The 13,661-nt window shown below is 35.2% G+C and overlaps 1 protein-coding gene across 1 annotated transcript in view; it reads right to left on the reverse strand.

Moving 5' to 3' along the window:
* LOC129264299 (apoptosis-resistant E3 ubiquitin protein ligase 1-like) overlaps positions 1 to 13,661 on the reverse strand; it is a 45,658-nt gene that overhangs the window by 11,952 nt on the left and 20,045 nt on the right. Inside the window, exons 3-11 of the mRNA XM_064102948.1 lie at positions 13,151 to 13,386; positions 12,223 to 12,440; positions 10,992 to 11,220; positions 7,583 to 7,773; positions 5,862 to 6,036; positions 4,278 to 4,489; positions 3,466 to 3,604; positions 2,541 to 2,659; positions 1,194 to 1,269 (exon numbers count right to left, since the gene is read on the reverse strand). Coding sequence (XP_063959018.1) covers positions 1,194 to 1,269; positions 2,541 to 2,659; positions 3,466 to 3,604; positions 4,278 to 4,489; positions 5,862 to 6,036; positions 7,583 to 7,773; positions 10,992 to 11,220; positions 12,223 to 12,440; positions 13,151 to 13,386 — 1,595 coding nt within the window. The remainder of the gene's footprint in view (positions 1 to 1,193; positions 1,270 to 2,540; positions 2,660 to 3,465; positions 3,605 to 4,277; positions 4,490 to 5,861; positions 6,037 to 7,582; positions 7,774 to 10,991; positions 11,221 to 12,222; positions 12,441 to 13,150; positions 13,387 to 13,661) is intronic.

Raw genomic sequence — 13,661 nt, forward strand, 5'->3', positions numbered from 1 at the left:
TTACATGCTAATGACACTATGGATTCTTGAAATGAATGCGTCCACAACTGTGTTAGCTGAAATATATTGCACACTTCTAAAAAAAAAACATTCATTTATCATTATCAGATTGCAGGGTGCTACATAACTTTTTAGAAGCACTTGCCCAGTCGGGCAAGTAGATTTTTTAATGGGTGGAATATACTTGCCCAAAAATCTATTTCACTTTCCCGAAAAAATCATTGAAAAAAAAAAAGGTTTTACCTCTCCAAAAGAAAGTTTTGCTGTTTTATAAACCATTGGCCCTTTACTCTCTTTTGACATGAACTGATCTACTCTGTTATATTGCATTTCTTTTTCCAAAGTGATTTTATCTTTCCTGTCATGACCAAAATCAGGGTCAATATATCATATCGACCCTAATTTTGATCATTCTACTGTGGGAAGTTTGCTTGCCCAATTCAGGCAAGTAGTTTTGGTCTTTACTTCAAAACACTTGCCCGACTCTAACTTTTACTTGCCCCGGGGAGTCGGGCAAGTGCTTATGTAGCACCCTGAGATTGTCCTCCAAATGATTATTCATGAGGCAATTTCTATTCTTTATTTATCTATTGGATGTAGAAGCTATTATGACAAAGAGTCATGACCTTTTGACCCCCAGATATTCTCAGATCATCTCTGCTCCAATGTGCATTACTACGCATAGTTTGAAGCCGAGGTTCCATGACATTTGCTCCGGCGACTATTGCTCCGCTGGAAAATCTGCAGGTTAAGCCAAACATTAAACCTAACTTCCAAAACAAAATAAACCCTAATCATAATCTTTACATTATTCTGAACCAAAAAGTCTATTACAATCCTAACTATAACCCTATGCCCTCTGAAATGTTAAGAATGGAACAAATGTCCCAGGAGCATATGTCGTGTCACAGAAGTTGATCCCACAGACTATTCTTTGATTATTGTAAGAACACAAACTAAGGCAGACATACAGACAGACGGAATGAAGACCCAAAAACAAAATGCCTCTGTCAACAACATACAGCAGACATAGGTATGACAATACAAGTTTTGATCATTGATGATTATAGATCCCCCTCCCAATATTATTTGGAAAAATGTTTAAATTTACCTTACAAAAAGCAATTCACTATGAAGGGGCTTATGAGACAACACATTCAGTAATAAGTCTAATGATAAAAGATCTTACATACCTTCTTCATTCATAAAGTGAATCTCAAACTTTTTACACCATTCTGATGTTGACAGACTTTTAGTGGCTTTCATGGACTGTAAGACAAACAATGTAAAGAAAGCCATCAAGCAGTATATTCATAAATCTCATTCATTTTTAATGCAAACAGTGATATAAAGAGCAGATAACTCCCACTTTTTCAATCTTGAAATACACCTCTTCTTGACAAGCACGTCTGATTCCTTGATCAAAGAGTAAAAATATACAAATTTCACCAAATATTTTATTTTTCTTCAGAAACTTGACAATTCATTGACTTGGTCCTCCGATTTCTGGGATATAATTTGTTAATTAATCGTGATTGAATGAACAGTTTGCTCTCATGATCTTTCTTTGGACTTGTATTAACAGAATCATTGAAGCTCTCTAAAGTATATCAATATCATGAAAAGACCAACAAGAAAAATGAAAGGATTTTTGAGAAAGACATACCCTAGGTATCAATTATTTCCATTCTATTCATTGGTACTTTGATTCAATAAGATATTCAATATCATACATATATGAACAGAAATTGATCATTGGTCAAGAGAATTAAGTTAACACATGTACATTGATCTGAATATTACCCAGGCTTTGATCTCATAAAGATATCTTGACCTCTGATCTTAAGTCCATTGCAGAAAAGTTACCATTACGTTAACTTTGCCATCTAATGGTATTTACCATGGTAACAGTACTCAACTTCCAATCATATTCAAGTTTTCAGTGCTAGTTACCATTGGATGGCAACGATACGGTAGTCAATGGGAATCATCTGGCTATAATGACGTATGGGCAAAGCCATAAAACAATCAACCTTTGTGTAGAACCCAACACCCTTTTTTCTTCATTTCACTGCACTTTGTGTACTCCTCAATCCATGATGAATTTAGAGCATTACACCTTTCTTTTTATATGAAGCACAGAGCAGAGATGAAGCAGATCAGGGAGGCCTTGCAGAGATGGATGCAAATTACTTCATGGAATTACCCAATTCATGATTATCTTTGATCTCTTAATTTACATGACACTTGATACACAGATAACAGAGCTGATAACCTTCTGCCAGCCAAAAAATAGAATCATAATGGCAAAAAAGGAATTTGCAACAAGAACCAATAAAAAAAAAAAAGGAATTTGTAAACATGAACTTTAAAACCACACACAACAAACACCCGATACAGAAAGTACCTATGGAGTGATGAGACATTCCATTCAACATGAAAAAAAAAAAACATTTCGGAGAGGCAATCAAAGGTAGTCCAGTGAAATTGTGTTAGTAGCTCCATATATTTTTAGCATACAAAATATGATCTTGACTTACGCTTTCTAGGAGGTTGTGTCTATCGATATTCAGACTGATGACGGATGCTTTCCTATTATGATGCTTCAGAACTTCTGAATAGAAACATTTCTGCTTATCTTGAAAGGTCTCCGATCCACCTTCAAAAATTAAGCATAAAAAACAGATGGTACTTAATTAACTTTTGAATAACAGAGATGACTCAAGACATACAATAATTGGTTAAATTGAAAACCATCTTAAATATCGTCAAGCAAAACATTATATCACTCTTTCATGTGCAAAGTCCATTTAGTACAGATAAGATGAATTGGCAGACCACGTATTTGCATATCAAGCGCGTGGAGCTGTTGTTTGCTTTGATTCAGTACATGTTTCCAATGGGATTTGCGCATTTTATCTAAACTTGTATGGCATCGCCAAGAAAATCCCCACATATCTCAGAAACTAAAGTAAATTGCTACCTAGAAATTAAATCATGTAGAGGAATGGACTTGTACTTTCATTTTCTGCAAAAATCTAAATATCAATATTTGTAAACCATAATTGACTGATACAACGATTCGGACGAATGCTGACGATATGATCAAAAGAGGATTTTCTTTTTCATTCAATTAAAAATCAACGAAAGTAAAGGCTAAATGCTTCATTTACGCAAATACCAGAAAATAACAAAGCAGTGTATTATCAAATGTGAAAGCTTTAGCAATTACTAATATTAGAACTAAAATACATATTTTTCCCCAAAATATAAGAAAATACTGCCAAGCAAGGTAACATGGTAGAGACATAAAACAAATTTTCACAATAACAGCATTGACATTGGAACTAAAGATAATATACATTTTTTTACATATAAAAACAAATTACTGTAAAGGAAGTCAATGTTACACAGATAAATAAAGAAGGTATTTCATAATAACAAATGAAGTTTAAAAGGCAATACCTATATTCATGAGTAGGAATTTAGTGAATGTAGCGGCCATGATGTCTCTGTGCTTAGAAGCTAGTTTAATGGGAGGTTGTCCACCATCGTCTATAGTAAACACAGGCACACTCTGGTCAGTCTCTCCTTCAAAATGAAACTAGACAAAAGACAGTATACTCAAATTAATTCAACACATGTTATTTTTTCAAACTATTTACATCTATGATTTCATAATGCAAACCAAAGTAATTTTATTCAATCTGCCCCTAACAATCATTACCCAGCTATAGCATATGGATTTAAGTAAATTAATAATTTTCAGGTTTGGGAATATATCGTAATCATCACTTAATCTACAACTAACCAAGTAATTTTGTTAAAGCTATAAATCATTAATAGGCACTTTGGTTTACTGTTTAAGCTTTCCATGAATTTCACACAAAGTGCCACTTCTGCATGAAAGGAGATTGCGATACAAGAAGGCATATTTTATAGAATGAACACATCTTCTTGATATACATGCATGAATTACTGTGAGAACATGTTAAGTCAGAGAAAACGGCTAATAAAGAAATTATAATCAGTAGCCAAGATAAATTATGGCATTCTCCGTGACATCGACTTGATTGCTATATATACATTTATTTTTATTATTTGCATAATCGTTTTTCGACATCATTTGATTCTTGATGAATTGTACTTTTTAAAAAGAAATTTACAATTAATTAATTTCAATTAGGAATGTGAAATTTGAATTTTGAAATGTGAAATTTAATTTTTTTTACAATTTAAATTTGTAACTGAATTTGAATTTGGATAGTATGAAATACCTTAGTTGCCGGGCAGACCCTGAATGTGAATAATCTCTTTGGGATGACCATGAGGTAATATTCTTTGATGGTAAACTGCTTGGATGAGATGTAGCAGTAGACCTTCCTTGGTTTACGTAACTTCTCCTTATTGGTGGCCAGCAACGTAGCCTCGTACCAATTGTCTACATGCTTCTTCTTCATGGTTTTGCTGACTTTTGCAATGTCCGTTTCTATAAAGAGAAAGAAATTCAAGTGTATCATGAGAAGCTTATTCACTGATATATTAGCATTTCTTGCAAAGAATAAAAAAAGAATATTGTTTCCCTTTAACCCTAAATAGACATCTAAGAAGACTGAGGGGGGGGGGGGGTGATTCAGCCCCCTTATGATCTCGGCCATCAATCGCGCGATCGCAACGAAAATTGGCACGCGCATTACCCATGGCATGGCATAGTCTACAACACTAAGATTCTGCGAAAAATCTCATTGCTAATTAATTATGCTAATTTATGCATAAATTCAAGTTTGCACTAATTAACTAAATAATGCTCCTATTAAAAATGCTACTTTTTGATTCACAGACTCTTTATAGGAATCTGATCAAATTAACTTTTAAAAAATTCATCATCACATTTCTTTTCTTTTCTTTTGTATTTTATTTTTTTCTAAATTTCCTATGTATTTCTCTGTTTTTCAACTTTTTGTTTTTAATTGTTTTTTCAATGTTAATTGTCGGGGACTTTATTTTGACCATAAACAAGATGAAATTAATTGATTTTAATCACTATTAAAAAAGGAAAAACAATGATACATTTATGAATTTTGGCTCAAAACATTATTTGCATTGGATTTGTACACGAATTCACGTTTTTGAGCAATTTGGGGTCTGCATGCACTTACAAAATTTTGTGTAATTTCAGAACCCGTACCCGGGGGTCACAATTTTGGTCTCAAAAGTTGCGCCAGACTTGAAAAAAAGTCAGCGAGCGACACGGTCAAAAAATTTTGCGCGGCAGATTCATCGCGAAAAATGTCGAGGGGGGGGGGCTGAATCAGCCCCTCTGTCTTATTAGGGTTAATTCAGAGAGCGTTTCATGAATTATCTTGCCAGTGATTTTCACTGACAAATTTGCTCTGAGCCAATCAGATGCAAGGATTTTAGTACCTTATAATAGTTGCCAATGAAAATCATTGACCATTTGAAACACTCCCCTGTAATGTAAACCTATTCAGAAGAGTCATACAAAAGTAACAAATCCAAATGGGAATGGAGTACAAATTCAAATGGACTTGAACAACACATTTCTTGTCACTATTGTATGCTGTGGCATATTAAAGGAATAAGGCATGAACTTCAAATAATGACCTTGCTCTTTGTCCTAAAAAAGTTAATGAGATAAGTTTAAAAAAAGATGACTTGAAAGAAGAAAGAGCAAACGCATTAACTTTATTTGCAGGAAATGAAAAATCATTTGGGCAAGAACTTCGATTAATCTATTTTTTTTGTGGTGGTAGTGCTTTGTCATGGAGGGCCTTTTTCTACGTTCTTGAATCTGTTGTGCATCGTGGAAACGAAAACTCTCTATCATCTTGTTGGCTTACCGTTAAGCACAAGGATGTTAAAGTCCCCATTCATGAACTGGGTGCCGTGGTATGTTGCAATGGCCTTGTAGCAGCCAGCCAGATCTAGCTTGATGATCATAGAAATACACTGACTCTCCCTCACCGGGGCTATGTCATAGAGCGGACTGAAAGAATCGAAGGCTTGGTCCCCTACCTGCACGCAGAGAAGAAAACAAACATTTTGAGCCAGGGAAAAAAAATTACAAGGGGTCAGGAAAATTTCAATCCCCAAATGCCCAAAAGAGCCTCGGAAAACAACAACAACAATTAAAAAAAAAGGATCCCAGGAAATTCCCACAGGGTCCAATAAAATCTGTAATACAATGTAGAAAATTGTGGCTGGTGAGCTCAAGAGTGGAATTTTAAAACTCTCCACTAATTTGAAAGCCTATCTGTAAACAAGAGAGAAGAATATTAACCTGTTGCCTACTAGATATGGATGATCTCTTATAAAGCCAGTGGAAATTACAAACTTCAGTATTCAACAGGTTTTTATAAAAGTCAAAATATGAATATCTGGCTCTGAGCCACACTATGGTAGGAGAGGCCAAGGCAGTGTTTCATGCAACATCTTGTTAGTGATTTTCATTGACAAATTTACTCTGAGCCAATCAGATGGAAGGAATTTCAGTAGCTTATAACAGTTGTTGGTGAAAATCATTGACAATTTGTTTGATGAAAAGCTCCCCTGGATTTATCAGTATTTTGGCAAAGGATGGGACCCAGTAGAGACCCTGGCGTATAAAGTAAACAAATGAAATAAACAATATACAGTCTATGATATACATGTAATGACATACATGTATGGATGACCTACTTTGATAATTGTTTTTATCTAAGTTAAGTCAATGTATAATCACAATGACCTATGGCAATGCAATGTCATTGACTTCGACAATTATCTGACCGATAATCAAAGAACATCTTTCTGGGTTTCGTTTGAGTGCATTTCCTCGGACTACAAAACTTCTTTCAAAAAAGAAATAAATCCCTGATCCAAGATCAGTGAATTTAACTTTGAATTTAACTTTGAATTTAACTTTGTTGAATTACTATACCATATATTCATAACAATTTGAAACTTAATTGTTATATCTCGGCAGTCTATCACTTTTACATTCTTCTCTTTCTTTCCTCTCTTCCTTATTCTTACATTTTTATTTTGTTTTCTTGGATGCAAAACCAGTTTAAAGGTGCTTCAACCAATCAAGCTTTTAGCTTATGTTGTAACACCTTTGTATGTTCATTATTTACTTGTGTTTCATATATATATTTATATATTATCTGTGTATTCTTTTACATTGTACATTGTGAACATGCATGAATAAATAAATAAATAAATAAATAAGATCCAAATGAATTTCATATCATACTACCGTCATGGAAAAGGGTTACTTTTACTCATATTAAAAAAAAACATCAACAGAACTGCTATTCAAAAAAAAAGAAAGAAAGAAAACAGGTAATAACCATTTTTAAATGGGATAATTTTGTCAATCTTCAAACATAAACTTCTCCACACTCTTCCATCAAAAGGAGAGTAGGAACAGTGGGGACTATATTTCCCATTGTATTGGTTCCATTTCACTTATTTTTTTCAACTTCTTAAATTTCTATCTCTCTCTTGGAGGGGGGGGGGGGGGGGAAGTGGGTAGCTTCTAAAAGAATTTGAATGAATCACAATTTCATACTATACATACCCTTGTAACCTTGAGCTCAAAACCATGCCATCTCTCGTCTCCATTATCATGCCCCTTGTTCCATCTCTCTGGAGAACATGTATTGCCATACTGATCTCTTGGCTCCACCTGGAGCCCATGAAGGAGCCCCTGTGTGACAACCACTGTGGAGCTGTGCTGGACAAAACCTGTTTTATGAGGATCCACATCACCTGTTGAGAGATGAGAGATGGAAGTATTCAAATAATCATTCATCAAACTAATAATAATAATAGCTATTTTCATATAGCACTTTCCCATAATGGCCCAGAGCGCTTTACAGCATATTATTACCCCAGTCATCGGATCCTTGCATGCCCGCACACAATGTATGCACCTTCTCCACTCCCTGGGGAGCATTCCAACAAGAGTTCCAAGAATAAATTGCTAGGCATACTGCATAGGCTTTCGCATCCTATCGGGTACCCATTTAGCACCTGGGTCGAGAGTGGCAAAGTGTGGATTAACGCCTTGCCAAAGGACGCTAGACTGCGGTGGGATTCAAACACACGACCCTCTGTTTTCAAGGCTAGAGTCAGAACCACAACACCACGGCTCTTCCAAACTGATCTCTTGATAACAAAAACTGATAAGTGAAGAACATAGTCAATACATCATTTTGAATCATGAGTCTTCAATGAATACTATCTATTTTAATTAGGCCAACATTCTGGAATGCAACCAAATTTCCAAACTCTTATTAAACGGAAACCAAAACCCAAGAAGAGAAGCGATTTTATTGAAAAGAGTAAAATGAGAGGAACAATTTAAAACAAGTTTCATCAAAATAGGTTAAAAATAAGTAAGTCAGGGATGTTTAAAGAGTGTTCTACTTTCTATGGGGGACCTCAAATTGGCAACACCATGCTTTAGAATGGCAGATTTTGTGGACAAATCTCCATTTGTTTTGTACACAAATTTTCAAATTTCCCCCTTTATTTTGAATATTTCACATTGTCTCCTCCTGACCTTAACATAATTATATTTTCCCATGACATATGTTAAGCTCAGAAGGAGGCAAGATGAAATTTGAAAGATAATGGGGAAAATCTGAAAATTTGTGTCCAAAACAAATGGAGATTTGTCCACAAAATCAGCCATTTTGAACATGTTTGCCAATTTGAGGATCCCCATAGAAAGTACAACAAGACTTTTTAAACGACCCTAACCTAGCTTATTTCTTAACTGATTTTGATGAAACTTGTCTTAAATTCTTCCTCTCATTTTACTCTTTCAAACAATATGCTTCTTCTCTTGGGTTTTGGTTTCCTTTAATGCCTTCATATATTTCAAACAGAGCCTAGCACAGGAATATTTCTTCTACTCAAATCATAACACACATATTTCCTATCGAACAATTGGTTGTGAACTTCCTTATTACCTATCAAACATTTGAAACAAAAACAATAACAAAAAATAATAATAATAATAATAATGCCATTATATTGCATTCAAGAGCGTTCCATAGACTTACATGTACGCCTACAATGCACAAATATCAGGTTGAAGTATAGTGCCTGAAATTATTCATGCATCTCCTGAATACATGTAAGAGCATTGCCCAAGGACATTAATCCCAATTCTCAAACATGGTAGAGAATGCAATGTCTCTCCGGTGAAACCGCCCTCAGGGCAGAACCTTACGAGCACCTGGGGAGCATTTCATGAATAGTTTAGTCAGTGGTATCCAATGACTGATTTGCTCCCAGCCAATCAGATGCAAGGATTCCAGTAGCTTATAACAGCTGTCAGTGTAAATCACTGACTTTTTGTTTTCATGAAATGCTCCCCTGCTATCCATTATGCATGAGAATTCATGTATCTGGTACACGATCCGGTGACCTACATTTACCTCCCCAGAGACGGGGCATGTACAGGTAGGCATATCCACACAATGCATAATATACGTTGTTATGTGGGGCAACATAACTTGGATATTCACAACTGATAAGCTTTAGCAGGGAGATGGATTTGAAGAAACATCATTATTCATCAAATTTATGTCCAGTACACATGTATAGATCTGATATTTATTTTATGTACATCAATCTAGGTATTTCAAAATGGCAATGTGGGGTCGAATACAAAATGATGTCTTGTGGCGCAGACATACTACATCTTTATCGAGAATATTAATGGATAAAAATCTCATTAAATTTTCAAAAAATACATTATTACACATTTAATGTGTAGTATAAAAGTATAATTTCAGGAGAATAAGAAGAGGATATTCTGATTTTATTAAATGAAAGTTTCAATAATATGTACACTGAGTTACACAAAGTTTAACTCCTTGAGAAATCAACCCTGAGAATTTTTTTTTAAGAAATGAAATATTCAATATCATTCATCAACAGAAGACTAAATTAGTGAATACTTCAAACACTAGTTATTTTTGAACTGCTTGTTTGTTGATCCCCAGACAAATTGTACGAAAATCAAATTATATCTTGTTTTCGTTTCCCATGCTATTATTAAACTGTCTTATTTTTACACAATATGTTACATTAAATTGATAAGATTTAAATCAGAAAGACAGAAAGGGACTAGATTTCAATTTTTCTCTAATACTTGATATTTTCATTAATTCGGTATACATGAGCGATAAGCCAGTTCGTAGTTCCACTCTGCGCATGATCAGAGGAAGGTTATTTGTACTAAAGTGACATGGTAGTTTAAAATTTAATGAGATAAGCACCAACTTTGTTGTCTTGATTATTCATATATTCTTTTGAATTGTGTTTCATTTACATCCCCAAAAACAGCAATGCGTCCACGAACGACTGGTATTTCACAGTTTGCCATGCAGTACATCGTACAATATGCATTCAGAGTAGAAATGCAACAAATAGTGTCCATTGGTGTGCTGTTCTAGTCACCTGGTCTATTCAATTTCTTCATCCTGCTATGCAAGGCATGCTTACATAATATCTTGCTTTGAAATCTGCCTATTACAATGAAAGAAATGAAAGGTCAGTTGAACAAAATTGTCCATGAAGTAACCACGAACTGGTCTATTAACTGGAAATAAGACAAAATGGAAAATGTGCTAAATGACAATTAGACCACATGTTTTGACAAACTGGTCATAAACGGAGTAGGATAAGACCAGGGGGGATGTTTCAAAAAATTTAAGTATGACTTAGATTCACACTTAAATGTCTATTTGCGTGGGGTATAAAAGGCATGACCGCATTGGTCAGATCATGCGAAGAGGATGCGCACTACTGTATATTCATCAATAAGATTGCGCATTGCATATCTTGTATGCGTCAGCATTTAAGTGCGACTTTAGTCATACTTAAATTTTTGTGAAACACCCCCTGTGAGATGAGACCAAATGGGAAGTAGACAAAAAGGGTATAGACCAAGTAGCAATTAGCCAACTTACCGGCTACAAATTCTTTGTAGAACGGACTACCCCTGATGGGGGTTGGACCCAGACGGACGGAGATGGTGTATAGTCCTGACCGACGCACTGTGAATGCACACTTGACCCAGTTATAGTTTGTTTCATTGTACTCCACAGAGCAAGCCATCCGCTGCTGACCGACCAGTATCTCAACGGCCAGCTGGTCAGCGTCTGAGATCGCGTACTTCATGCCGTTCCTTTGGTAAAACTAAAATGTAATGAAAAATGTGTGTCACAAGATGAAGAAATTGTGAATAAGGACACTATTATTGTTTGTAACGTAATTTAAAGCACAATAAAGAAAACAATTTGCAAACAAGCAGCAATTTCCATTACACTACGGTATGGTTTATTTCCAATTCGTCTAATGCCAATTCATCCAATTGCCAACTCGTCTAATTTGGTCCATCATCAGTTCGTCTACTCACCACATGGTCTACTTTCATTTAGTCTAATGCCATTCCGTCTAATAACCAGATGGTCCAATAGCCATTTAGTCCATACACCATTTGGTCTAATTAAATTAAAGTATTAATTGTGCAAAGTGAATGAAAAGAAAATGGGTATTAGACCAACTGGTTATTAGATGAAATGGTAATAGATGAAATAGTGATTAGACGAAGTGATGATTGGACCAAATGGTTGTTAGACGAAATGTTGATGGACGGAATGGCATTAGGCTAAATGAAGGTAGACCATGTGGTGAGTGGACGAGTTGACAGTAGACGAATTGGCAATTTCCCTACGCTATGACTTGGTCATTTTGGGGAATAAATGCTATATGATTATTTTAGTTACAAAATGTGCATCAGGAAAGTTTTATCCTTTTTTATATTTCTTTAACTTTCATACCTTATCACTGTATCAAATCATACCTTATCACTGTATCAAATAAGTTAAACAGCTATCTTGATTTTATTTATTTGTATCAACAGGAAAAATGCAATAGCTCTATTTCAAGTGAAGTACATGAAGGTAGCATTTGGTAATTAAACCAGAAATACAGGTCTTTGTGAAATGCACATACTGCGGGAAACATTCAATTTTTCCTAAATTTGTGCATTCTCCTGAAGACGGCGAAGGCATACATGCCAAAGCGTCGAGTCTGGGTGGTTCTTTTCATGACCAAACAAAGGTTTATTGTGTGATTCATTCTTTGCCATGGAAACCTTAACAAGTTACAATCTTCGGCTTGTTACATAGAACCTGCCTTGATGGTGAAAGACATAGTATCGCCCACGGGAACCGGTCCATCCCACCCCCAGTCCACCTGGCACCTGCATGGGTCGACCAGACTCCCGGTGATGTAATCAATGATGGGGGCGTTCCGGCTACGGGACGACGCCCCGCTGGCCTGGGCAGTACGGTAGTTTCCATTCACCCAGGCGAACCCGATGGCACATATCAATGTGGCAAGAGTGACGTTGCCTGTAACGACATCGTGGTTAGACATTCTTGATTTAGTGTTTATTTTTGTATGATGCAGAGTTGCAATCGTTGATTATTATCAACAAAGTTCTGCAAATATCATCATATTTGTGAACCATGGTCTACAGACCTCAGTGCATTGTGCAGATTTTGAATGTACTTTTGATTTCACTGTGTTATAAACTTCTGCCAAATGTGAATAATTTTTTTTTCAAAATGCTATAACACTTCAATTTCTTTCTATTATTAACTTGGTAATTTCCACTAATAGATTAAAAGAATGAATTTCATTAGGGGGTTACCCTGATTCCAATATGATACTTAACTTGTATGTATAATGTAATTAAACTTTCTACTACAAAATACTTGTCCAATTGCACTTAAATAACAATAATTCAATTCATCAAGTGCTTGCACCCTCCATTTTATTAAAACAAAGTGGACATATAACTGTTAATGCACACATTAAGTAAAAATTTACAATGAGAATAGGGTACATGTACTTCAAGATCAAAGAATCTTTGTAAAGTTATACTACCAACAAGGTTGAAGACATCTGATATTTTTTTCCACAATGTGATTTACATCTAATGAAAATATTGCATACAACATAGATTTTACATGAAATTTCTTGGATATACAGATATGTAGTACAACGTCTATCATGAAAATTCTGAAGTGTTTCAAGATCTTTGTGAAACTCTCCTTACCGAAGCTCTGAACGAAATGTGAGATGCCGCTCCACATGCGCCTTGCTAGGGAGAAGTCCAATTCATACGGACTATTCCAGGCCATCTCCTCCTCTACCGCCCTCTGTAGTTGACTGAGTTCTTGGTAAATGGCGATGGATTTGAGTGGATCACTGTCCTCCTGGGTTATAGCATCTATATCAAGCTCTAGAACCTTGTCAAGTTCACTGAATACCGTGATGTCTAGATCATCAAGTCTGCAGAAAAAAAAAATTAAAAGTGTACAAATTAATCCAGATTATAATGACAGATATAATAAAGTTTCATCACTTTTCCATTACCTTGGTATGAATCCAGTTGTCAAGCTACAGGCTCTGTATAACAAATTTTTTAGTCTCTGTGTATATTAAAATTGATAATAACAATAATAACAATCTTGTATCTATGCACATATCACATTATCACTGAAAGTGCATCTTTTTAAATTTTAAATTTTATCATTGCCTTTTAATTTGAAATCAACTTTTCTATG

Source organism: Lytechinus pictus, chromosome 7 (genome assembly GCF_037042905.1).
Source record: "Lytechinus pictus isolate F3 Inbred chromosome 7, Lp3.0, whole genome shotgun sequence".
NCBI classification, from domain to species: Eukaryota; Metazoa; Echinodermata; class Echinoidea; order Temnopleuroida; family Toxopneustidae; genus Lytechinus; species Lytechinus pictus.